At 39.4% G+C, this 27,085-nt stretch overlaps 2 protein-coding genes across 3 annotated transcripts in view; both read left to right on the top strand.

Moving 5' to 3' along the window:
* LOC134603352 (serine/threonine-protein kinase N1-like) overlaps nt 1-18,464 on the top strand; it is a 48,317-nt gene extending 29,853 nt beyond the window's left edge. For both annotated transcript variants that reach the window (XM_063449221.1, XM_063449223.1), the window contains exons 8-22: nt 40-149; nt 637-780; nt 1,222-1,297; nt 2,590-2,704; nt 2,978-3,032; nt 4,946-5,001; nt 5,649-5,724; nt 7,716-7,807; nt 8,860-9,036; nt 10,586-10,648; nt 11,321-11,397; nt 12,375-12,517; nt 13,651-13,758; nt 17,521-17,601; nt 17,842-18,464. In XM_063449221.1, coding sequence (XP_063305291.1) covers nt 40-149; nt 637-780; nt 1,222-1,297; nt 2,590-2,704; nt 2,978-3,032; nt 4,946-5,001; nt 5,649-5,724; nt 7,716-7,807; nt 8,860-9,036; nt 10,586-10,648; nt 11,321-11,397; nt 12,375-12,517; nt 13,651-13,758; nt 17,521-17,601; nt 17,842-18,045 — 1,577 coding nt within the window. In that variant the 3' untranslated portion in view covers nt 18,046-18,464. The remainder of the gene's footprint in view (nt 1-39; nt 150-636; nt 781-1,221; nt 1,298-2,589; nt 2,705-2,977; nt 3,033-4,945; nt 5,002-5,648; nt 5,725-7,715; nt 7,808-8,859; nt 9,037-10,585; nt 10,649-11,320; nt 11,398-12,374; nt 12,518-13,650; nt 13,759-17,520; nt 17,602-17,841) is intronic.
* Nucleotides 1-27,085, top strand: part of ADGRE5 (adhesion G protein-coupled receptor E5) — a 262,935-nt gene that overhangs the window by 220,889 nt on the left and 14,961 nt on the right. The window lies entirely within an intron of this gene.

The following is a 27,085-nucleotide window of genomic DNA, read 5'->3' as shown; positions in this document are numbered from 1 at the left end:
TGATTTATATTTAACACGGAAATATTTATGTGCCTGCAGGTGAGGTGAGCGTTGTCTTGCGGCTGGACAATGTTGTGGCAGGACAAACCACCTGGAAATCAGAAGGACGAGATGCGTGGGATCAGATATTTAAACTGAACCTAGAACGGGTGAGAAAAGAGGGGGTGGAGATAACATCATGCTACAAAGGAGGGGCAATGGCTACTCCTACATACACATAGTGCTATAAAGTAATCACATGTCAATCAAGGTGTGGGTGCTCAGCCTTGTGTCAAGGTAGGTGAGAGCACTGATCGTTAAGTATGATCACTGTGTGTGTGATGCCAACAAGGAGCACTCAGCCTATTTTGGCCACAAGTTTAAAATTCACTTTGAATTCTCTGGTTAGTGAATAACCCCATAAATATTGTGTGAAGCACAGTGCCAGCGATACACATTGCGTAACACCACTTGTTAGCACTGAACATTATGAAAAGCTGGATGTGAACACTAAGCATTGTGTCAAGCTAGATGCACACATTAAATATTAAGTGAGGTTAAGTGTGAACACCATACACTGTGTGTACTGTCCCCATGTTGACATATTATAGAATACAATGAATATTTAACATGTAATATTTATGTCTCTACACACAGTCGCGAGAATTGCAGGTGTCTGTGTATCGAAGAGACTTCCGCTCACTTTGTGCTATTAAATACGTCAAGTTGGAAGATTTTCTGGATGATCAAAAGCATGAAATTAGCCTTGAAATGGAGCCCCAGGGGATCCTACAGTGTGAGGTACGGATATATACTGTATATATAAATATCCAGCAGTGATACACTGATATTAATACCCTCTGCTGGTCTAATATATGCATACTGTGTGTAAATACCTAACAGTGCTGTATCAAAATAAATATACTCTGCTGTGTCAGGTTCTAAAAAATACTTTGTATAAACCTCCAGCACTGCCGTACTACTAGAAATATTCTTTACATAGTCAGATTCTAATATATACTATCAATAAATACCTGACAATGCTGTGCCAATGTATACTATTTCTGGTTTTAATATTACTCTATATAATTCCTGGATAGAGTTGTACTAATAATATTGTGATAAATACTGTATATACACATCCAGCAGGGTTGTGCCAATGTACTGTAAATATACTCTGTGGAGTCAAGTTATTATACGTGCAGTATATGGAGATTATAATAATATTGTTATGGTTTTAAGGTGGCGTTCTATAACCCAGTGATTGAAAGGTTTTCTAAACTTCGCAGACAGAAGAAGATCTTCTCTAAAGAGCAAGGTAATATTTTGTCTTTTATGTTTATTTTATGGAAATTTTGCAATTAAATAAAGCATTGGAAATCACAAAAAAAAACTAATTTTCACTATTCTCTTTTTTGTTAAGTTATAATGCCCCAAATTGGCACTACTAACTCTGTCCGTTCTCCTTTTTAAACCCCCAAAACCCTGCAAAGTAGGTAAAAGCTTTCTTTGAATCTCGCTCTCCTCAGGCATTTCTATGCCCCCTCCAACATCACGCTGCATTACTTATACAGAAGCATTTGATTGGACAATTCTCACAATGCTCACTAGCTCTGAGTGCATGCAAGGAGGGAAGGGAGTTGGAGGTAGGAAGGAGGAAAGAAGAGGATTTAAAAACAAAACAGACACATGTTAAGAAATAGAAAGAGACGGCGAGGGCCGACATATAGGCATATAGGGTAGAAACCTCATAATGTCTGTTGCCAGCGCCCGGTGTGCTCGGACAACATCCGTCATTTTGGGATATTATTACCATTAGGTAACCCGGAACAGGGTTCCACACAGCTCAATTCACGTGTGCTCAGGGGTTAACTAGTACCCAGCACTAAATGCACAAATGTGTCTGGGGGAAAACTCAATTAACTGGGGGATGATTTTATTACCTTCCACACAGCAGGGCGCCTTACAGTGGTAACCCTGAAGCATAGGATTCCCTATACTCAACATGTTACAGATCCCTGGACAGTGTATAGTGTACATTGTCCTACTAAAAGTATAATATCCAAAAAGTTCCCGGGTCGGAGGTACCCAGCATGAGTAATAATTGTGTAAGTTTTGGCCGGGCTGTGGCTATCCTCCGATCTGAAGCAGAGTTCCAGGCTGCCGCCAGGTAAGTGCCAATCAAAGGAGCAAGTCTCTCCGGTTCCGTGGAAGGGGGGCTCCCCCTAGCTCTCAATGTGTTCCAGTGGCTGCCCATCTCCTGTACCTCAGCTCCAATTAGCACTCTTCTTAACCCCTTAGGGACCAAACTTCTGGAATAAAAGGGAATCATGACATGTCACACATGTCATGTGTCCTTAAGGGGTTAAAGAACCTATGTGAATGAGCAGTACAAGATGGAAAATGTACCAGGCAGCCTCCTTTTTTCAATATTCGAGTTAGAGTTCCAGTTGATCTTAACATGTGTCATCATTGTGCTACATCTGTGTCACACAAGACAAGCTGCAGTATTCGCAGTGTACATTGTGTAGTAGTTGTGTAAATGGCGACTTGATATTGTGTGTGATTTTTTTTTGGGGTGTTGTTACACATTATTGTTTTTCATCACAGGCAAGGCCTTTCTACGTGCACGGCAGATGAACATTGACCCTTCCACTTGGCTCCGCCTCTTGCGCAGAACCTTTCCTGCAAACAGTGGAACATACAGCCCAGCAGATAGCGGATCGTAAGCCATGTACCATCTGATTGCTGTCACTCTTATCCTCCCTCTGGCTGCTAATTACTCTATGTATCAATTCTCTGATTATTCGGTCTGTCTGCGATTAACGCAGCCAGCCATCCCACTTATTATCTGCTTTTATTGCTTCCTTTCTATTTTGGTTTTTGGCTTCAATCCATTTGTTCAGTGCCTGCTTCGCCTGCATGCTTGTCATTATCTCTCTTCACAGAACTCAATATTTAACTGACTATCTCACTCTCTGTTTTGACTGATTTTTAGAGAGCTACAATTGAAATCTCCAACGGCGGAAACCATTCAGGAAACAAAAGATGAGGTGAGATCAATCTACCTGCACAATTACCTGTTCCGTAACTGGAAATTAAAAAAATGTTCCTGGTCTTCTATGTTTGATTTTCACTCTAGTCTTTAACCCCTTAAGGACCAAACTTCTGGAATAAAAGGGAATCATGGCATGTCACACATGTCATGTGTCCTTTAGGGGTTAAAGAAGCACTCCACACAGAACACATTATGTCGAAATTAGAAAAAAGAAACAAAATCAGTTGTAAGAAAACCATTCAAATGGTAGTGATGTTATAATTGTTTGTATAACATATTCAAAGGTATGGTAAATCCACACTGCAGTGTCACTTTAAGTAACAATGAAGTTATATCTATAGCTCATAATTTTTTTCTCCATTGTCATGATATAGTACAGTAATGTGTAAATCATTATCATTTACATCAATGTGTTATCCATGTCCTAGATGTCCTTGTAATTCCATCTTTTCGTTCCTACTGAATCCACTTTTCCCATAGTTATTATTGTTTGATTCTACAGCAACATTACAAAGTTGTGCAGTGAATTAGTCAACTATGCCTTAAGGTAGGATGTTATCACAACCAGATTCCTTAAGCAACCACCATGATGAATTAATTGATATTACAATGGCAGGACATGATTTCCACATACAACCGATTAACAGTCTTTATAGCACTCTGCTCCGACAGTGCAGGCAAATGCCGCCATTATGGCGCTCCACATGGGGCAATAGATATATGGCCCCCTCCTCTTGATCACTGAAAAAGGACAGTCCATCCATTTGAAATACAAAGTGAAGAAAGCAGTAATCCCGATGAACATTGAACCCTCGCTTGCTCTATAATATTTTTTTATTTTATTACGCACATACGGGCAAAAAAACATCACTTGACATGCAGCATAAAAGGCTCACAGTGAAACAGACCGATAGCTCACAATCTACACATTGTGCACTATAACGAGACTACTTGTTAACTCACATTGTTCCATTTCTTAAATCATACACTTACCGAAGTAGTAACATTAAACGCTTCCACATTACAAATAATGCTATAATAAACCTGCACTTTTCTTCCCCATTGCACACTGAAACAACCAAATTAATCAGACAGCACACGTTTAGTAGCAATTCCTGATTATCAGGACTGGCTTCCTGGAAGACTTGGGAACTTGAAGGAATCCTGATATGGCCTTACCCAGCAATCAATGTGTAAATAAACTAATCAGCATCAAGATCAAGTGTTTAATATCATCGTACTGATACATACAATTAAATCTTCCTCCACTCTAAAATCCTTTAAAAGATCCCTGTCGATATATTTCAGTACAGAATGCGCCTATAATCATGGTAGATAATATTTCTTACTTTTTCTGTGTTAAATGTGTATTTTAATATCGCTTTGTATTTTTAATATTATACTGTACCCTATTATAACAATGCAATGTTTGTGGGCCCAGGAAAATCTTGAAAACGAGAGAAATCTCAATATATCCTTCCTGGTAAAATATTTTTTAAATAAATACATACATACATACATTAAAATAAACATGTTTGAGTAAATAATAGTTATTTAAAACATAAATAAGCTTATCCAACTCACACATTTCGTGTTTGAAACAAGGACAATATTGCAGTACATATTCTACATTGATGATTTTTTTTTCAGCTTTTTTTTTCCTTTACAAAAAACGAATAGTATGAATGATAACAATTGTCCAGCGGCCAAATCCGTATGTTTTGGAACTTTGGAAACGCATCATGAATTTTAGCCATAATAAGCGTAGTAGATACATTGATGATATTTACTCTATGGCCAGATATGTCATGGTAGTTAATGTATTTTGCATGATTTTGTATGACAGTATAGCACTCTATATATTGGAGCTCTGCAGTTAATAAAAATACAATGTGTTTTTGCTGGCAGACCGATGCCCATGTGGAGAAAATGACTCCAGTCCCAAGGAGAGACAGCCAGAGGAGGTCAGTATTTGTACAATGACTTGTATGAGAAGGAATCTGTGCTTCATGCTTACTGCCACATGTTAAAAGAGCAATTCTGTTCCACAGTAATAGATATTGGGGCAAGAAGACAGACATTTGTATTGAATTCCAAAGTGATCTGTCCTTTTCTATATCCTGGTACACACACGGCCTACAGTACTAGTTCAGTAATTAAGCGATGAAGAGAGATGGCTGTTTTTTTCCCATGTTAAAGGATTTCCTGTTATTATCTGTGGTATCACTTTTCGCAGGTTTAGTACTGATGTTAGCATCCTGTGTCTGTTCATGCACAGCATGGGGTTTGCTGGTTTAGTGGGTACATTTGCCGCCCGGCTAGATTGTCATTTTCTGCCGGTGTTAATGTGAGTTGTTTACATTGAAAGGCCTTGGTTCTAGTGATCAGTCCCTGGGCTTGGCTGCTGTGATTACTAGCAAATGTACAATAACTTTCCTTAGCTGTTGGTGTGCTCATTGAGAGACAAAAAACATTAAAAGTTGTAAGTCTCTAGGTTAAAACAATTTACTCAAATGCAATTCAGTAAAAAAAAAAAAAAAAACACTATTTCATAGGCTGTGGAGGGAAATGGCACATGATTAAATAAACATGGTGTATGACTGTTTTGTAGGGTTCCGAGTGTCTCCGAACTTTCGTTGGAGGATTTCAGACTTGTTGCTGTCCTAGGGAGAGGTCACTTTGGGAAGGTGAGTTATGCAAGCTGGGAATCATACCTCGGACCTGGTTGGAATATTACCTACATTTCATCACATTCTAGCTAGCTAGGGAGCGCCTGTGCAAAGTTCTGATACAGTCTCTAACCCAGAGAATATGGACCCTGTTGTGATGGAAAATCCCCCTACAGCTCCAGTGGGTTTAAAAAGCAGAACTGAGACCCATAAAGGGTTAAATCTGATGAGAACCGAGGCTATCATGAAACACAAATGATTTACATTGTGTGGGGAGAGAGTATTTTACAAAAAGGCATTGGATTGTCAGGACAAAAAGGGTTAATTGTGTGCACATTTTATTGCAGTCCTCCAAATCCTTGGTGGTGTGGCCGGCCATGAGGGCACTTTTTTCTGAAGGTGCTCGGCTCCATTACTAAGAGTTACCATTTTATAGATTAACTCCCAGTTTACTCATAGAGATTGGCTCACTTCCCCCATCAGCTATTTGCTCAGCGTAGCTCAAACATCCTGGCACCAGCCCTGGGTACATGGCCAGCACTCTGCTTGGTTCCCACTGAGTCACTGCAGTCTTCCATCAGTCTTCCATTTGTAATACCTTGCACTGCACACATACCCTTCCTGTTGTGGAATAAAGCAGTTGTCTTGTCTCTGCACTAAACCTTGTCTCGTGTTTGGCTATTTATTACGATGATTATTATTATTATTATTATTATTATTATTTGTATTTATATAGCGTCAACTAATTCTGCAGCGCTTTGCAATATTATGAAAGGGGGGGAAATTTACAATAAATGAGACAATTACACAGTGACACAGGAACAATAGGTAGATGGGGGCCCTGCTCAAATTAGCTTACAGTCTAGAGGAGATGGGGTACAAATACACAACAGGGCAGCAAGGGTGACAGCCACCAAATAAGGTGGAAAAGTAGCAGAGCTGGAGGTGAGAGTGGAGTGTGGCTCTTTAGGAGAGCAAGAGACAGATAAGTATAGATAAGTTACTCTGGGAGTCCATAAGCATTTCTGAACAGATGTTTTTTGAGTGACTTTTTAAACAATTGAAGACAAGGGGAGAGTCTGATGGGGGTAGGCAAGCTGTTCCAAAGAATGAAAGCCGTCCACAAGAAGTCCTGCAAGCGTGAGTTAGCAGTAAAGGAAGGTGACCGGAAGAGCGGAGAGACCAAGAAGGGGCATATCTATGAATCAGTGAAGAAATGTAACAGGGGCTAGAGTTGGTTAGTGCTTTGTAGATAAGAGTTAGTATTCTGAATTGACATCTATAGGATACAGGAAGCCAATGTAAGGATCGACAGAGGGGCGAGGTATGGGAGGAGCAATGGGTGAGAAAGATTAGCCTGGTGGCAGCATTCATTACTGATTGTAGCGAAGCAGTTACAGTAATCCATGCGAGAGATAACCAGAGAATAAACAAGCTCCTTGGCTGCATCTTGCGTGAGAGAGGGGCAGATGCGGGCAATTTTTTTAGTCAGTCTATCCAATAGTTGGCTGATGGTTATGGGAGACCACTGAAGAAGCTTGATCTGCTAGAGTAGCTCTGAAGTACCAGGTTGCTGTGGTAGCTCCTGGAGGTCCTTGTTTCTTTAACACTGGTCATTCCTTATTAAACTTAATTTGATTTGTTCTCACAGGATTATGTTTTCCCTTAATCTTTTAAGGGTGTCTTTTCTGCAGTCTAGGAACATGTTTAGATCCTCGGTTCTATCTAGTATCTAGGCTATTTGTAGATCTTGTGTTGTAGCCTCTCTACAGGGTTGGACTGTTGGGAGTTTTATTTTCTTTGGAATGTGACTTATTCTGGGAGTATTTACTAAGGGAATGTGTGTGCTGTTACCCTTTGAAGTCCAGGCTGTCCCTTCGGTATGCTCTTCAGCACAAGACAGTTTCTCTTTAAAGACGTTTTGGGTTTCGTCCAAGCAGTCTATTTCTTCATATTCTTCTGCTGTGTTACATCATCACTCAGGGCTGCACATTTCATCTTTATCGCAGGTCTTGCTCTCTGAGTATAAACAAACTGGAGAACTGTATGCCATAAAAGCCCTGAAGAAAGGAGACATCATAGCCAGGGATGAGGTTGAAAGGTGAGAATACACATGGTGGAGGGACATCATCACCATATGACGAGGGCCATGTAAAACGGGGCTAAAAGTCAAACACTTTGTACGAATAGACAAAAAGCTGTCAACACGGACCAGAGCTATTCTTAAAGATAATTTCTTGCAAAATATACGAATTTCAATATTGGATGTTCCTTTGGTGTCCACCTGCTTAACATAAATGTGTGGAGTTTATTTATTCTAGAGAAACTTGCATTGTGTGTGTAGTTTCAGGTGCAGAACATTAAAGAATCTGAAATATTTCACCTTACTACATTAAAGGAAAGATGTTACTGATTTGAAGTGGTCATAGTGCCAGAAATTTGTTTGTGCAGTGTTTCGCATTGAAAAATTGCAAATACAGAGTGCATCCCCTCTGTTGCCAGTGGTGTAACTGCACCTCCGTCCGAGTCATTAGGGCGTCATTAGCCAGCTCCTCCGGGCTGCCAAAGGGGAATTCTGTACAAAATTGGCATCTGATGCCAGGATAGGAAGAGTTACTCTAACCAAAACCAGTATTTCTTGTATAATCTTTCTATTAAAACATCCCATCTAATTTTTTTCACATTTTGATTTTTGTTTTTAAATTCATGTATATTTGCATTTTTGAAGATATCCTTTGCCAACTTTTCCCATTACCCTTTCTGACAGGCATCATGCGCCTTCGATTATCAGTAATCTGTCCCAAATCTCAATTGTCCTTTTCAAAATCGAGCACTCTTTCTGCCTGTCTTGTAGTAGGTAGTGGTGCCTGACAATAAATGCTGCAGACATCAAGAGACAGAAAGGCAAGCAAAGGATTTCTTCAATAAATTTAATAAACATGAATTTAAAAAAATAAAGATATCATAAAGATTACATTGATAAAAAGCATTTTTAAGCATAACTAACCTTTCCTAAAGTATCTAATGTAATTTGCTTGATTAAAAAAAAAAAAACATATTATAGCTTTATTGGGACTAGTCTTTAGCTTCCTGACCCTGTTTTTTTTTTTTTTTTTCAATTAAACATTTTTTTTTATTTCTGTCTCTCCAAAGCCTTCTGTGTGAGAAGCGAGTGTTTGTTGCAGTAAGTGGAGCCTCCCACCCTTTTCTGCTCAGTCTCTTGGGCTGCTTCCAGACTCCAGAACATGTCTGCTTTGTTATGGACTACATGGCCGGCGGAGACCTAATGACCCATATCCATAGTGAAGTGTTCAGCCAGGCACGTGCAATGTAAGTTTTACTACTCATGCGTGTTATTGGAGTCTAGGATTGAGAGCACTGCATATAACACTATGTTCATACCTTACCTTCTCTGTATGTCATGGAGTTACCACTAGTTAACGAATGTTACGGGAGTACTTTTAGGTGGAAACCATGGATTAACCACTCAAAGTAAGGATAAGAGCAATGCTCAGAAAATGCATTAAGAACAGCTGTGCATCTCCATTTTACATGTGGCCTTTTATTATTGATGCTTTTAATCTCAGTTTTCAGAAAATGTTCTTGATGTGAATGATCAACACACACGTGCACACAATTGTCTGTATTTGACATATATTTTTATTGTACCGTTTCCCAAAACCATCACCTTTTTTAAAGCTGGATCCGTGTTTTTTTTTTTGTCAATGTTCTTGGCATATCAATCAATGGTATTGTATGTTTACACACCTTAAGTAGTTTGTTTACTGCTATAGTTTAACACATGTTTTTGCTGTGCTTCGTCCTGCTTGTTTAGGTGGAGGTTATTCTGTGTCTGCTATAACTGTCATAAAACTCAGCAGAGAGGTATCATAGAGTAATTGAGATGCGTGATGCCTTAGTGGTGCTGACTAAAGTTTTTTTGGGGGGTGGAGTTTCATTCAGGAAAGGCAAACACTCCATCTCACCATGAGGCAGGAGGTAGTTGTATAGCACATTTTTATATTTCCTAAACTATAGCAGCAACATCTACAAAAAAAAAATCAAGTAAGCAGGAGAAACAATAGACATTATTGAAATGCCCATTCTTTAACTTTTTTTTTAGAGCTGGAATAAAAGTTGTAGTTATTAGCCTCACTTTTAAATGCACCGTCCTATCAAAAAAACATATACTGGTTCCTTAAAAAAAGAACTGTTTTTTAGCAGATACATGGCTTTCTGAAAAACACATTTTAAGTCTTTCAGTGGCAAGACTAGTGATTGATTTATTCATTTTAATTTGTAATATATGTAGTTTTGGCCACTGGCGTACATACAGGGGTCGCAGCTGCGACCGGGCCCATCACGCCATGTGTTGCGGCCCTGGTCCGCGCAGTGTAACCGCTGGGGCCGCATTCAAGAGGCCCATCAGGTGGCCCATGCTGTTAGGGCCACCTGATGGAAATAAATTTCCAGGGGGCCCTGTCAGTGCTGCACTTTAACAGCGCGACCGGGCCCTCTCTTATGATGTCAAAAGCTTGGAGGAAGTGACTGCCCCGGTCACTTCCTCCCAGCAACAACCGGGAGCCCTGCGGGAGGAGGAAGGAGAGATTCAGAATGGGATGGGGCCCCATGGATCAGTTTTCATACCGGGCCCTGTGGATTGTATGTACGCCACTGGTCTTGACTTATATTCTGCTAAATCATCATTCGTTAATTTTATAAAAATCAGAGTCTTACAAACATTTAACTTTTTCCTTCATTCATTCGGTCTGTCATTCTCTCTCTGTGTCTATCTGGTTTTTACTCTATGATCTTACTATTGATCCTCGTGATCTTTTTATCTATCATATAATTACATTATCTGTTTTATTTTCCTCAGGTTCTATGCTGCTTGTGTACTCCTTGGCCTACAGTTCTTACACAGTAAGGACATCGTGTATAGGTAAGGACAACACACATGGTCTCATTGAATGTTATGGGAAAACCAGAACTTGATTTGGAGAGCTGCTAGTAAGAAATTAAAAAGTTTATTGACATTTTATAATTGCTTTCTAGTCGTCTCCTGTGGCCACTATTTGGCATTATCGTAAAACATTTTTTGCCTATACATAATGTCCGACATTAAATATTTTTTGAACAATCCGTGTTTTTTTGAACAGTTTGTCAAACCATTTTCAGGTGGTTTGACAAAAACTGAGAGTACCCGAAGTCCTTCCTCCTCCAAATGTTTGTATATGTTAGTAGAATTCAGTCTAATCTCCATTAAACTGTACTGCTGAACTGGGATTGGCATAGACTCCCTTGACATAGGGACTGATCCCATAACCTATGGCTCCCAATACACTCATCCGTTCCGTTGCATAGTTTTAACAGTGAAATAACTATTAATTGATTTGAGCAAAACATTTATTTTAATTAGGGATAAATTTGGTTTCATTGATTATTATTTTTATGTATTGTTTGTCTTTAGTTTGGCTGATAGAAATATTTAATCTTAATCAAAGTACCACAAACTGACTAAGCTTTTTGAAGGATCAAGGTTGCTATTGCAAATTCGGTCATTAGTAAAGTACCCCACAGTGGTTGAAATTGTTAATGTCTGTCTTTCGTGCAGGGACCTGAAGCTGGATAATTTATTGCTGGATTCTGAAGGCTATGTAAAACTAGCAGATTACGGACTCTGTAAAGAGGGTAAGTGAGCATTCTGTGCGCTTTTTAGTAATTGCCTCCATGTTCTTCCAGGGTGATTTCATAGTTTATTAATATTTACCATATACAATAACATAACTTAGCGCTGCTCAATGTTAAAGGATTAAGTAATGCACTATTATAAATGGTTTTAATATTAAAAGCGTAGTGAGACAAGTTCGAATAAACATTCATGTTTTAAAAGACATGTACTGAGCGATGCATTGAGAGGCAGGTTTACAATTATGCAAATTGTGCATTTAACATCTCATCCGATGCCTGATTGGCTTCTCAGTGTTCTAAGAACTCAAGTGTTAGTCAGGGACCAGAAATTGTAGAGTTGACAATACATTAATGGCAGCCTCCTGTCTGATATAAAATGCAACTTTCTTTGTTCGATAAAACTCAAAAAACTGTTTGTTTTTTTTAAATAAATGTTTATTCGTTTTTAAAAGGCACGCGCCCTAATTGTGGATTGCACAGAATTGATGCATTTAAACATAGCAAACATGTTTGAGTTTCATTAATGAGTAATTTTACATCAACTGAAATTAAAGAAAATATAACTATATTTTAAGCAAACAAAATCTGCTTTTTATTTTTCACTTAATGATCTCACTTTAACAGTTTCAAGGTCAATGGCAGAACTGTTACAATAGAAGGATTATTTTAGTACAGGGTTTGTATATTTAAAAATGTAATACGGGCAATGTTGATACATTAATTATAAAGATGTTATATTCTGCATAATTAAGTTATCAGAAAAGCTACACATTTGGCTACTGCAGAAATCTATATTCTTTGTGAATTATGCATCTTTACTAATTAATACTGAACAATATTAAGGCAAGGAGAACTATTTCTAGTGCGTACCCCTCTTTTCCTCATTATACGTATTCTAAAAATGTCTGCCTCCGTGCCACCCTGAAACGATTGCCTTTAGGTAAAATGGGTCTCATTTCTCTATTCCTTTTTGACAGGTATGGGTCCATCTGATCGAACATCCACATTCTGTGGCACGCCAGAATTTCTAGCTCCAGAGGTGCTCACAGATGCTTCATATACTCGGGCTGTTGACTGGTGGGGATTTGGAGTCCTGATTTATGAAATGATGGTTGGAGAGGTAAGAGGGATAAAGCATGTTAATGTGTGGTAGGATATCCATGGCAATGATAGAGTTAACATTTGAGGCACCTTGCAAAGAAATACAACCTGCTTATTGTGCCTTCACAAAGATATGTAGCTGTGAGATAGCACCAGTTATATCAAGGCAATAATATGGATAAAATGGAGATATAGTCGTCACCTCTGATGCGTGTTTACACAGTACTGAAACCATTAGAAGCGAGGTCACCCAAACAGAGCCCCTATCATGTATTCACATAGTAAATCAAATAATATTGATCTGCCCCGCCCTTTAGCCCCCTTTATTCCTACACCCATGAGTATATCGATGAGTGAGTGTATTCTGTGTTATTGTGTGCAGCATCTGTTTGAAGTTTTTTTTCAGTGTGCCTTTATTGTGTGACTGCCTCTCTGTATGTATGTAGGGCAGAAGGAGGTGAAACAGATTTTAAAGGGATGCAAATGGGGTTTAGAAGGTTTATTACCAGAGGGACATGGGGATGTGAATTGAGGGCTGAGGGGAGAATTGCAGAGTAATAAGGGATTCTCCGTTGGCAGGGAGAGGTTGGGAGAGGTGGGAGGGAGGAGTTAGTTAATTAGGATTGGAAGAGGTTAATTTTCAGCAGACAGTGAGGATAGGAATTGGGAAGGGGGGTAAACTGGCAGTTATGTTAGCATCTGATTATTTGTTGAAATAGCATAATTAGCAGGAGGTGTGAAGATTTAAATGGCAGGATATACTTATTAAGAGGATTGAAAGGAAAGTGGTGGAAAGCCCTCCATAAAACTCTCGCACTGGGGTCCTCTGTTCACTAGTTTTGTAACTAGTGTTATGTATTGTTAATGGGGTAATTCGTTTCTAATTAGAGAAATCCTAGTACATTGTGGTGACACCGAGAGCTCCTGTACTTTATACACAGTAGTAAACAGTAGTAAAATGAGCTTTGATGATGGATTACCTTTAAAACAGAGATATTATTTATGAGAAAATGTGTTATTTGTGATTCTTTCATGATAGTTCTAAGATAAATCCCTGTTTTAACTTATTCATAGCTGGGATGTGACGAGTAGCCAAGACAGTGAAGTTCTTGTCTAATGTTGTTTGTCTTTCTCTCTCCAACCCTGTCTCAGTCTCCATTCCCGGGTGATGAGGAAGAGGAGGTGTTTGACAGCATTGTTAATGATGAAGTCCGTTACCCACGATTCCTATCTGCTGAAGCCATCGCTATAATGAGACGGGTGAGAGTACAATATACAGAGCCATTCTGACAGTAAATGAGGTTGACCAGATTTCCCCTTTAAGGGTCAACAGCTATGGATGAAGCATTCTTCTGGGCTGGCCTAATATCTTTCTATTTTTATCCTACAGTGTGTGATTTTTAAGCATTGTATGTAATGTATGTAACCCTTTCCTACTTAACCATTTTGCCACATTAGACAATTGGTAGCAGTGGGATTTTTCATTACATGCCACCCATGAAATATCCAGCAATAGTGTTGACAGCCTTCCCTGGCAGCAATCCATTGGGCTGTAGACAGGTTCTGTGCCCAGTACACACTGTAATAATGTCATATTGCTGGACTAACATTCATACAAAATACAGATTAAGGAAAGCTTACACAAAAATTGAATTTTAAATTTTACACGGTTACTTAAAATCACCTATCTCAGCAAACAAATATGGGGATTCAGTTCCACCATGTGGCCATATTGGGTTAAGCCCAGTACTACGTCACAGTCAGTGGTGTATCCTGGTTTTGTGCTGCCCTAGGCAGGAAAAAACTCAGGCACCCCCCCTCCCCCCGCGCCACCCCCACCCAACCTTTCCCCCCGCCCCGCATTCTAAATACACACACACACATTCACTGACAGATACGCATACACTAGCTAACAGAAACACACAATCGCTAACAGAAACACACACACACTAACAGACACACTCACACTCAGTAACAGACAAACACACTCACTAACAGACACACACTAACAGACACACACTCACTAGCAGACACAAACTAGCAGACACACACACTCACTAACATACACACACACTCACAGGCAAACACACACTCACAGGCAAACACACACTAACAGACACACACAGTCAGACACACACACTAACAGACACACACAGTCAGACACACACACTAACAGACACAGACACACACTAACAGACACACACTAACAGACACAGACACACACACTAACAGACACACACACACTAACAGACACAGACAGAAACACTAACAGACACACACACTGACACACACACACACTAACAGACACACACACTAACAGACACAGACACACACTAACAGACACACACACTAACACATTTTTTTAATTTATTTTTACCACATTTTTTTAAATTTATTTTTAACACTTTTTTAAAATTTATTTTTAACACATTTTTTTAAATTTATTTTTAACACATTTTTTTAAATTTATTTTTAGCACATTTTTTTTTTTATTTAACACCCCCCCCCCCCCCAGCCTCCTTACCTTTGGGAATGCTGGGATGGGGGGGGTGTCTCTTCCTCCCTGGTGGTCCAGTGGATGCTGGGCGATCGGGCGGCCGGCCGGCCAGCGAGGGAGCACTTCCCCTGAGCTGTCTGCTCAGCTCCCTCGCCAGCCGCAAGTGAGGCTGGGAGCCGGAATATGACGTCATATTCCGGCTCCGCCTCCCAGCCTCACTCTGCGGCTGGCGAGGGAGCTGAGCAGACAGCTCAGGGGAAGTGCTCCCTCGCCGGCCGACCGCCCGCCCGCCAGGCAGTGCCGCCCGATCGCCCAGCAGCCCGCCGGCATGTCTGTTAGCCGCAAGGCTAACAAGACATTTGCCTTGGGCATTTGGGGGCGGCTTTTTTTGCCGCCCCCTGGAAAATGCCGCCCAAGGCAAATGCCTTGTTTGCCTCGCGGCTAATACGCCCCTGGTCACAGTTTCCCAATATTGGTGGGTCCTACACTAGACTGCAGCCAGCCAGTAAACACTGTGATAATGTTCTATCGTTGGAATAATGAGCTATCACTGATCAGCCTAGGACAGGGGTAGGCAACCTTCGGCTCTACAGATGTTTTGGACTACATCTCCCATAATGCTTTTACAGCCATATTGCTGGCAAAGCATCAAGGGAGATGTAGTCCACAACATCTGTAGAGCCGAAGGTTGCCTACCCCTGGCCTAGGAGCCAATTACAGTAATAACATTCCTTAGCTGTCAGCTGAAGCATTCCATTAGTGTGATTGGCTCCCAGAGATGATTCAGCTTGGGGTCAATTCACTCAAAAAAGGGTCCATCACTCACCAAAAATAATGTAATACTGTTTTTTTTAGTGCATAGCAGTAGGCACGCACAGAGCAATGTTTTGGCTCAAAAAGAAACCTTTTTCAAGCCAGGAATTTATTACTGCTGTGACAATACCGGAAGTCTATACAGCACCCCACTTCAGTAAATGGTTATCTATGTGTTATAATTGGGTTCAATCCAGTAACCAGTGCATTGCTAGAGTTAGTGTTAGGTTTAGTGTTGGCTATGGTTAGCTTGGTTTAAGGTTAGAAAGAGTTAGGGTTAATGTTTCTTGGTGTTAGATTGAGTTAAATATGGTTATATATTTATATATCGGTGGTTCAGGTTACAAATAGTGTGACTCAGTATGGTGAGACAGAGAGTGTCACTTCTGCAAAGAGGAATGTTATAATGTCTCTAAATTGACCCTACAGGTAACCAAAAAATAGGACAAATGTAAATATGTGGGTATTGCTATACTTGAGAGATGCAGCAGATTATACATCCTGGGTCTTCAAAGTACAGTAGTAGAACAAGGCTTGAAAAATTCACCATTAAAGGACCACTATAGTGCCAGGAAAACAAACTTGTTTTCCTGGCACTATAGTGCCCTGAGGGTGCCCCCACCCTCGGGGTCCCACTCTCGCCGGGCTGAAGTTGGAGGAAGGGGGTTAAACACTCACCTTTCTCCAGCGCTGGGCTCCCTCTGCGCTGGGGACTCTCCTCCCTCTTCTGGCGCGCATTCAGCCAGTCTCTTAGGAAAGCATTCTCAATGCTTTCCTATGGACGCTGGCGTCTTCTCACTGTGAAAATCACAGTGAGAAACGCGGAAGCGCCTCTAGCGGCTGTCAATGAGACAGCCACTAGAGGCTGGATTAACCCTAAAGTAAACATAGCAGTTTCTATGTTTACAGCAGGCAGGGTTAATCCTAGATGGACCTGGCACCCAGACCACTTCATTGAGCTGAAGTGGTCTGGTTGCCTATAGTGGTCCTTTAAAGTTCAATATGTATTGTGAAAAAAAGCATCAGAGATTTGGCAGAAATTAGTGATGAAATGCACAAGTGAATAGATTTAAAATGCCCTACATTAAATAGTCCAAGTTGTCTTCTTTTACATGCTTTAACATGCCATGGTGGGGGTGAAGTGTAGCTCCTGGCTCCTATTTAAATCCAAAAGTGATATATAGACCAAGTAATCATTCGGCATGTCTGTAAATCGAGCATATAACTTTTCTAAAATCTAGCAGAGGTTTACATGGGGCTATTGCTTTACTCAGAGTCAGTATTGGGGTATTTCACTTCCTGTGTAATTCCTCACGAAACTGAAATCTGTGTGAAATTTATTTTAAAAAAATGTAATGTAGCCAGCAGATTCGGCTAAAGTTGGTAATAAATGAAAAATGTGAAAATGTAAATACCCAGCACATATAAGTTCAAACTAAAATCCTACTCATCTTCCAATACAGCAATGCACAATATGTCCCGTCCAGTTTTGCCATACAGCATGGCAGTGTGCCATTAATTATTATTATCAGCATTTATATAGCACCAGCATATTCTGCGGAGTTTTATAACAATAGAATAGGGATATCTAAAAGTGAAGAACAAGCTTACAATTTATGAGCTATCTATTAATGCCTACACAAGTCCTTTTTTTCTATAACCCTTTTGTATTACCCTTTTATAACTGGGTATTTTAAATTTCTGGTCTGCAGCTCCTGCGCAGGAATCCAGAGAGGCGTCTGGGATCAGGAGAAAAAGATGCTGAAGATGTGAAGAAACAGCCATTTTTCAAGGTGCGGAACTTTGAGACATAATTCTATAGTGTGATGTCTGAGCAGTGGAATGTAATTCCCTGATTGGTGCAGTGACAGACATTGTGAAACAGTATCTGCTGATACTAAAACAGAGCTGTGTAGTGTGAAAATTATTATTGCGTTATACATTACGTTTAAAGTGTGAAATGGTGGCTATTGATGTAGGGAGGTAGACTAGTGGAGTTACAATGTTTTTTGTTTTGTTTTTTTTCTCCTCAGGAAATGGATTTTGATGCTTTACTTTCTAGACGTCTGTCACCCCCATTTACACCATTGGTGAAGGGACCACATGATATTAGTAACTTTGACCCAGAATTTACGTCCGAAGGACCAGAGCTGACTCCTCCAAGGGAACCTCGGCCTCTTGGAAGCCAAGAGCAAAGTTTGTTCAGAGGCTTTGACTATGTCAGGGAAGGAGCTTGAGGAACCTGGCATCTCCTGGGCTGGGCCGGAAGTCCGATACAACCGGGCTACTCACATTACATTCCACCTCATTCCTTTTTTTGTAGTCTGTCTATCGCCATACTTTCTCTGTTCTGAGTGGCAAGACACCCCTTTTATGTAGGACACTGACAAAACAAAGGTTATGGTTAGCTGTGAAAAATTCATTTTTTTTAAAGTTTCTTTTTTTGTCATATCTACATTTCCTTCTCATATAATTCTGCTTCATTTTCTCCTCTCGTTCTACCTCAGAACAAGTGATGTAAATAAAAGTCTTTGTATAACAAATACAGTGTTTACATGTGCACATGTGTCTGTGATATGAAGGGCTCTAAAAGCTGTTCAATAGTAAATACTTTATAAAAATAAATGAACACAAAATCCCCAGGCAAATTATTGATACCTGTTTTTTATTTTTATTTTTTATTTTATTTTTTTAATCAAGAAAGCTAACAATAAATAGAAACTATAATGATGTTAATTTACTAGAGCCCATTTCACCAAAGTCACAGTAACATGCCATTAACCAGCGGGTGTATATCACCAGTAATATCCTCCAACAAAAGTGAAACTACTCCTTATGGAACCACAGGACCGCAATACCATTGGTTTGTTATGGATGATGGCACACCTGTTGATTCCTTTAAACAATGAGGTGTCTTGTACTTTATGATGAAAGATTTGTTGGTCAGTATGCAGCATACAAACTTATTTAACCCCTTAACCCCTTAAGGACCAAACGTCTGGAATAAAAGGGAATCATGACATGTCACACATGTCGTGTGTCCTTAAGGGGTTAAGGACTACATTTCTGGAATAAAAGAGAATCATGACATGTCACACATGTCATGCATCCTTAAAGGGTTAAACTTTTCCCATCAATCTAAACCATCCCAAACATTGCAGCCAACACCTCCCCGTTCATATAACTTTCAACTGACTTATTAAAGGTCAGTGTGTTTGGAGTAAACCCTTCACCTAATGGCACCTTAAATGGTATCCCACTTACTCTGCAACATCAATTGGGCTCCCTAGTGCTTTGTGACTGGGTATGTGTGCCATAGCTAAAATGAACCCCTTCTGTGCCTCATTAGTGAGCCGTAGGCTGCTCTTCTCAGTTCTGTGGTGCTGTTAGAGCAAACACAAATTGCAAATGAAAAATAAAAGATGTATGGGCTTGCTTTACTCCAACATTAACCCCACATTCATTTTTGCATTATCTATCCAAACTAGAACCTATCATTGACATCCAAGGTTTGATCACCATTTTGGAAACTCACTTACACATTTTCTGATCCAGAGTAGAGGGGCCAGGCCTCAATTGCCAGGAGAGCCCTAGTGTTTGTTAAAGGACCACTCTAGGCACCCAGACCACTTCAGCTTAATGAGGTGGTCTGGGTGCCAGGTCCTTCTAGGGTTAACCCATTTTTTCATAAACATAGCAGTTTCAGAGAAACTGCTATGTTTATGAATGGGTTAAGCCTTCCCCCTATGTCCTCTAGTGGCTGTCTCACTGACAGCCGCTAGAGGCGCTTTCGTGCTTCTCACTGTGATTTTCACAGTGAGAGCACGCCAGCGTCCATAGGAAAGCATTATGAATGCTTTCCTATGTGACCGGCTGAATGCACGCGCAGCTCTTGCCGCGCGTGCGCATTCAGCCGACGAGGAGGTGAAGAGGCGGATCGGAGGAGGAGAGCAGGAGGAGATCTCTCCGCCCAGCGCTGGAAAAAGGTAAGTTTTAACCCCTTTCCCCTTTCCAGAGCCGGGCGGGAGGGGGTCCCTGAGGGTGGGGGCACCCTCAGGGCACTCTAGTGCCAGGAAAACGAGTGTGTTTTCCTGGCACTAGAGTGGTCCTTTAAGCAGTTTGAAAAGGGCACAAACTGCACCCAAAGACTCTATGAACTAAAGTGGTTGTGGTTATTGGTGCAGCCCCTTTAAAGCCAATTACTGCTTCAAATTGTCTATTCATGTCCAGGGGTCAATGGATCCCATTCTCAACGTTACTTATGGTTTATTCTCTTCCAGGCACCATGAGATCACCAGGTCTCGACTTTATTACTGTACGGTATAAAAATATATGATCTGTTTTTAACATGTGACTAGATATTTTGCTTTGTAATTTCCCTGCAGTGAATACCAATTTTTACATTTATATAAAATACGTTACATTTGTGAAAGTAAATTACTTGAATCACTGTATTTGAATTGCAAATGTAGAAAGTAATGTCCAGAAAGTGATGCAAGAATTCAGGGTAGATAACAGAAATTATGGAAAGGTTATAGTTTCTGATTTCATTTTGCAGATCATTTAAATAAAAAACTCCAAAATATCTGCTTCCTGTCTTGCATCATACACATGGTAAAGAGAGGCATCAGCAAAAATGGCTTTATATGGAGTTTTACCTTAATTCAAGCCACAAAGGACTTCATCCATTTTACATTTGGAATTTAACTCTATATGTTGTTTTTTTTAACCCTGAATAGTTGCTCTATTGTATCTAGTTTATTTTTAATACATGCATGTAGTTTATGGTATTTCTTTTGATTCTTTATCAGAATTTTATTTTTTTATTTTGCACTATATTAAGGTTTTGTCTAAATTGTGTTCACTCCCTTGCTTGTTAAAGGGACACTATAGTAACCAAAACAACTTTAACTTAATGAAGCAGTTTGGGTGTATAGAACATGCCTCTGCAGTGTCACTGCTTAATTCTCTGCCATTTAGGAGTTAAACCACTTTTGTTTCTGTTTATTCAGTCCTAGTCACACCTCCCCTGCCTGTGACTCACAAACCAGCATGAAAACAAAATGGTTTCAATCAGATATTAACTTGCTTTATAAGATTGTATCTACTGCTCAGTAAATTGAACTTTAATCCCACACATGAAACTCCTGTAGGGTCTTGAATGCTATTGACATTGCAGGAGACAACACATTCCAAATCAAACTGAATTTGCAATAAAGGAAATGTAAACATTAGATCTCACTTTATAGGAAGTGTTTAGAAAGGCTGTGTAAGTCACATGCAACGAGGTGTGCCTACGGCTGCATAAACAAAGTGATTTAACTCCTAAATGGCAGAAAATTAAAGGGACACTATAGTCACCTGAACAACTTTAGCTTAATTAAGCAGTTTTGGTGTATAGAACATGCCCCTGCAGCCTCACTGCTCAATCCTCTGCCATTTAGGAGTTAAATCCCTTTGTTTATGAACCCTAGTCACACCTCCCTGCATGTGACTTGCACAGCCTTCCATAAACACTTCCTGTAAAGAGAGCCCTATTTAGGCTTTCTTAATGGCAAGTTCTGTTTAATTAAGATTTTCTTATCCCTTGCTATGTTAATAGCTTGCTAGACCCTGCAAGAGCCTCATGTATGTGATTAAAGTTCAATTTAGAGATTGAGATACAATTATTTAAGGTAAATTACATCTGTTTGAAAGTGAAACCAGTTTTTTTTTTCATGCAGGCTCTGTCAATCATAGCCAGGGGAGGTGTGGCTAGGGCTGCATAAACAGAAACAAAGTGATTTAACTCCTAAATGACAGTGAATTGAGCAGTGAAATTGCAGGGGAATGATCTATACACTAAAACTGCTTTATTTAGCTAAAGTAATTTAGGTGACTATAGTGTTCCTTTAAGCAGTGACACTGCAGGGCTATGAGCTATACACCAAACTGCTTCATTATGCTAAAGTTAGTTTGGTGGCCATAGTGTACATTTGGTAACCATTTAAATGTTATCTAGATTAGGCCAAGAATTATCTAACATTGGAAGCTATTTACTTTTGCTTTAATACATAGGTTGGGTTTATGATTATTAGCTGTTCATTTTGTCTCAAGAAAATCTTATATATTTATTTTGGTTTGAATCTTTGAAACTGCGGGACCAACATTGGACAGGAGACAGGTGATGTTGCGTATGGAATGGAGATGACTCCTAGACATTAGGTCGCATGTACAAGTCGTTTGGCTTCATTTCTCTCAATGACACAGATTTGTTGTGAACTAGTTCAGGACAAGTGGGTGGTTGCTTCAATTTCAAATGTTTTCAATTACTCTACAATTACTTTATATAAAACCAGATAAACTAACTGCATTCTATTTCATGCATTTCTTTTATCTTAAATCAATAAACCATGTTGTACAGTTTTAACTCAGAACTGAAGCATTCTGTTTCTAAAATAATTGTCATTGATCAATAGAACATACATTGAAAGTTTATGGTACCTTACTTACTTGGATTATTTGGCACACTCCAAGACCAACAGCATTTGCCTGCATACATCTTGACTTTTGGGTCTTTACGATCATATAATTGAACAAAAATAGGTTGCGCCACAAATAGATAATATTAAATTAGTGATAAAAATATCAGTAGGTAAAAAATCTGAAACAGTCCAATATACAAATAATAGAAATAAAAAATAAAAAGTCCAAAAATATGAGGTACAGTAAGTGAGGACCCTCTTTCAGTTGGTTTTCTTGTGGGAATCTGGGGATTACTGCTCCTTCAGTCTATTTTGACCATAAAAAAAGAAGAAAAAACAAAAATGGTGTGGTATGTCACAAACAAATGATGAGTGATATATAAAGCGTAATGGTCCTACTCACATATTACGGAGTCAGTACAAGCTCTAGTGTGATACACATTCAGTGGTGTTAATCCCCCACTGGTAGGATATAAGTGATGGTACTTCCAACAGATCTCTCAGAGTTAGGATGTTCCAGAAAAAAACAATATAGTGCCCTCTGTATAAAATATGTGCAGATATATTTTTGCTGCAGACGGTTTATATGTTATACAGCAAGCATGTCAAACTTGCGACCCACAAGGACTATCTTTGCGGCCCGGCAAGCCATGAGTGCATGCTCAGTGTTATAGCAGAGTAGGCACCTGCTTTCCCCACATTGCAGGTGCCTACTCTGCTAAAACTTACCTTGCCGGCGAGGAGGGCCAGCGAGGGAGCTCAGAGTTCCTGCTCCTCACTACTCCCTCTCGCTCGCCATCTGTAGTGAAGCCGGGCTCCAGAATATGACGTCATATTCTGGCACCCGGCATTACTAAACCGCGCAAGCGGGCAATGAGGAGCAGGAAGGAGATCTCCAGACAGAAGAGCCCCAAACCAGCTCCCAAAAGTAGGGAACAATAAATTAAATTATGTGAGTGCAAGAATGTGTAAATGTGTGTGTGTGTGTGTCTGTCAGTGTGTGTGTGTGTGTCAGTGTGTGTGTCTGTGTGTGTGTCTGTCTGTCAGTGAGTATGTGGGTCTGTCAGTGAGTATGTGTGTGTGTCTGTCAGTGAGTATGTGTTTGTCTGTCAGTGAGTATATGTGTGTGTCTGTCAGTGTGTGTCTGTCTGTCAGTGAGTATGTGTGTGTGTGTCTGTGTGAGTGTGTTTCTGTCTGTGACCTGGAGGTGTATGGAGGTACGCAACGCCACATGACATCAACGTGCTCCACCTTCACAGGGTTTCAAGAAGTAGCGGGAGGATCAGATTTGGCACAGGGTGGTAGAGGGGGGTGCTGTGGTTTAGTAGAGGGGGGGACTGGGATTTAGTAGAGGAGGGTGCTGTGGTTTAGTAGAGGGGTATGCTGTTTTTTTTTATACTGTACTTTTTAAAATAAACCTACGTTTCTATGAAAATTTAAGGTATTTTTTTTTTGTGGCCCACATAAACTTAAAGGACCACTATAGTGCCAGGAAAATAAACTCGTTTTCCTGGCACTATAGTATTAATAGGTCCCCCCCCACCCTCATGGCCCCCCTCCCGCCGGGCTGAAGGGAGAGGAAGGGGTTAAATCACTTACCTTTCTCCAGCGCCGGGCTCCCTCGGCGCTGGGGACTCTCCTCCTCCTTTGGACGTCATCGGCATTCAGTCAGTCTATAGGAAAGCATTCTCAATGCTTTCCTAAGGACGCTGGCGTCTTCTCACTGTGAAAATCACAGTGAGAAGCGCGGAAGCGCCTCTAGTGGCTGTCAATGAGACAGCCACTAGAGGCTGGATTAACCCATTTGTAAACGTAGCAGTTTCTCTGAAACTGCTATGTTTACAGCAGAAAGGTTTAATCCTAGATGGACCTGACACCCAGACCACTTCATTAACCCCTTAAGGACCAAACTTCTGGAATAAAAGGGAATCATGACATGTCACACATGTCATGTGTCCTTAAGGGGTTAAGCTGAAGTGGTCTGGGTGCCTATAGTGGTCCTTTAAACCTTGTTTATGCGGCCCGTGCCAGACTTTGAGTTTGACATGCTTGTTGTACAGTATGCCTGGGTACTAATGAAAATGTAGATTGCACATACAACTGTTTGTGTCTTGTTATGGTAACACAATGGCATCTTCTGAATGTAAACAACTAATGGAATCAACAGGTAAATTGCAAAAAAAAAGGATAACAAAAAAGGCAGTTTGAGGTCAATGAAAGGATAACATTTATATATAACAAACTTAAAGAAGAAAACTTGGGAATCTTAAAGGACAACTGTCACCTCAAAACTATTTTTAATACACAAACCATTTTATCAAGCTTTGAAAGGAAATATATTTTTTAAATACAGGATACCTTCAAGTATGTCAGCTGTGTGTTAAATAAGACACCGGTCACCAGGAGTAAGTACTTTTTTCTGAATAATATCAAGTGCGGAGGCCAAGTAGGAGATGTTTACATATATATATATATACACACCTTTTTCCAAATTATTATGCAAATTATATTTAAGTGTCACAAAGATTAAATATTTAGTTTTTCAGTTTAACTCATGGATGGCATTGTGTCTCAGGGCTCTTTTGATCACTGAAAACAATCTCGGACACCTGTTATAATTAGATTGCCAGGTGAGCCCAATTTAAGGAAAAACTACTAAAAGAGGGTGTTCCACATTATTAAGCAGAGCACCATTTTCATGCAATATGGGGAAGAAAAAGGATCTCTCTGCTGCCAAAAAGAGTGAAATAGTTCAATGCCTTGGACGAGGTATGAAAACATTAGATATTTCACGAAAACTTAAGCGTGATCATCGCACTATTAAGAGATTTGTGACTGATTCAGAGCACAGACGAGTTCGTGCAGATAAAGGCACATTGAGGAAGATTTATGCCAGATCCGTGCATCGGATCAGGAGAGCAGCTGCTAAAATACCATTACATAGCAGCAAACAGATATTTGAAGCTGCTGGTGCCTATGGAGTCCCACGGAGGGTTGGAACTTTATATCATATCTTTTGGACATGTGCTTTGATAACTCCATTCTGGAAAGGCATACATAAACTCATTCAATCCATCATAAAATTTCAAGTTGAAATATCCCCACATCTTTGTTTATTTATAAATTTACCGGAAAATATATCCAAAAGTCAAAGAGGAGTAATGTTGGATCATCTGCTTATTTCTGTGACTTCCGCAATCTCACGACACTGGAAATCATCAACTGTCCCTTCAGTTATCGAGGTATTACAGCTCCTTTTTGAAAACAAACGTTGTCAGCTAGCTACAAGATTGCCATAGGATGCGAATACCACCTGACAACTCGATTGGACGATTTGAGAAGAAGATATTAGGCCTCAATATCATATTAAGTTCTTTCCCCCCAGCCGGTCACCAAACATTGTTACATAGTTTTATTTTTTATTTTTATATTCACTTTGCACTGCATTATGGTTCCTAAATAAGGCACTGCCAATGGTAAAGTTATACTTATTATTGTACAAGTTCTTTCAATTATTGATTAATTATTTTTCAATTTTAAATAGTATTGGATGATTATAGTACTTGTATATTTACCACTTTTCCTTGTTTGTTGGATGTTGTTCTTATTATTATTATCATTATTGTTTGGTTTATTATGATATTTAAAACTTTCAATAAAACATCTGGAATTTTTTTTATTGCTTATCTCTAAATCGTTTTCAGCTAAATTTGACTTTTTTTTTTATTGTAATCAAAGATCCTTATATGTCGGCACAGTTAGATTTGAATTTTTTTTTTATATATTTGATAAAATTTGAACTACAGACCTGCAAACTGAATACAGACTGTGGTTTGAGACGTATATATTTTCTAAGTAGACGGATTAAAATGCAACGTGGCAGTCAAAATGCAGTAATGATTTCTTGACACGATGCCTAAAACTATTCGTCATACACAAAGTGAGGTTCAAGCAAAGTTTTGAAGAAAGTTAACATTTACTTCCTGTGTATCAGCACATTTTACAATACACTCTAATAATACCTGACTGTCATTTTTGCATTAAATTGATATCGATCTAGGTAGTGTAGTCTATTAACAATTCACAATTTGGCAAATCTATTTCAATAAATGAAAGCACTAGTGTAAATCCATTAAGTATATTGCTTCTTGCTTATTTCATCCAATCAGGTAAATACAATACAGTCTACTGTATCAATTAACATTATAGAATGACTTTCCCATCATGATATGGCAACTGTCATAAAAGGTTATATTTAATTAAACTTAAAAAAAAAATTATTTTATTTTTTTTAAATAACGTACATTGATTTTTATTTTTAGAAAATTTGGGGTCAGTTTTTTCGGCTATCTGACCAACCTCTGCTCAACCTTACTTGCCTGCTACTGTAATTGCACGGTGTTCTGCAACATCAGGCAACTACGTTGAGCAGCAGTTGAATCTGACCAAACTTCAACTAGATACTGAAATTATTTTTTTTAAGAATAAAATCACTATACATAATTTTTTTTTTCCATTTGATGACATATAATCTGTGATGATAGTTGCTAAGAATACTTTATATGGGATTGACGGTTCTATTTATACTAATTTTAGAGTTGTGTTTCCTGTTCTTTTGGCTGTGATATAACTTATTAATTAATGCTGCCATGTTGATCAAGAAAGAAAATTACAATAAGTATGGAAAATATGCTCTTATTATTTCCTGATAAAAAACATATATTGCTTCTGGTTTTTGACCTCTGTCCTAGGTACAGGGGTCAGAGGAAAAAAACACACAATCCCCTCTGTTGAGAATTCACACTTCATCAAT

Source organism: Pelobates fuscus, chromosome 3 (assembly GCF_036172605.1).
Source record: "Pelobates fuscus isolate aPelFus1 chromosome 3, aPelFus1.pri, whole genome shotgun sequence".
Lineage (NCBI taxonomy): Eukaryota > Metazoa > Chordata > Amphibia > Anura > Pelobatidae > Pelobates > Pelobates fuscus.
The sequence above is the reverse complement of the archived record's forward strand: the minus strand, read 5'-3'. Positions and strand labels throughout refer to the sequence as shown.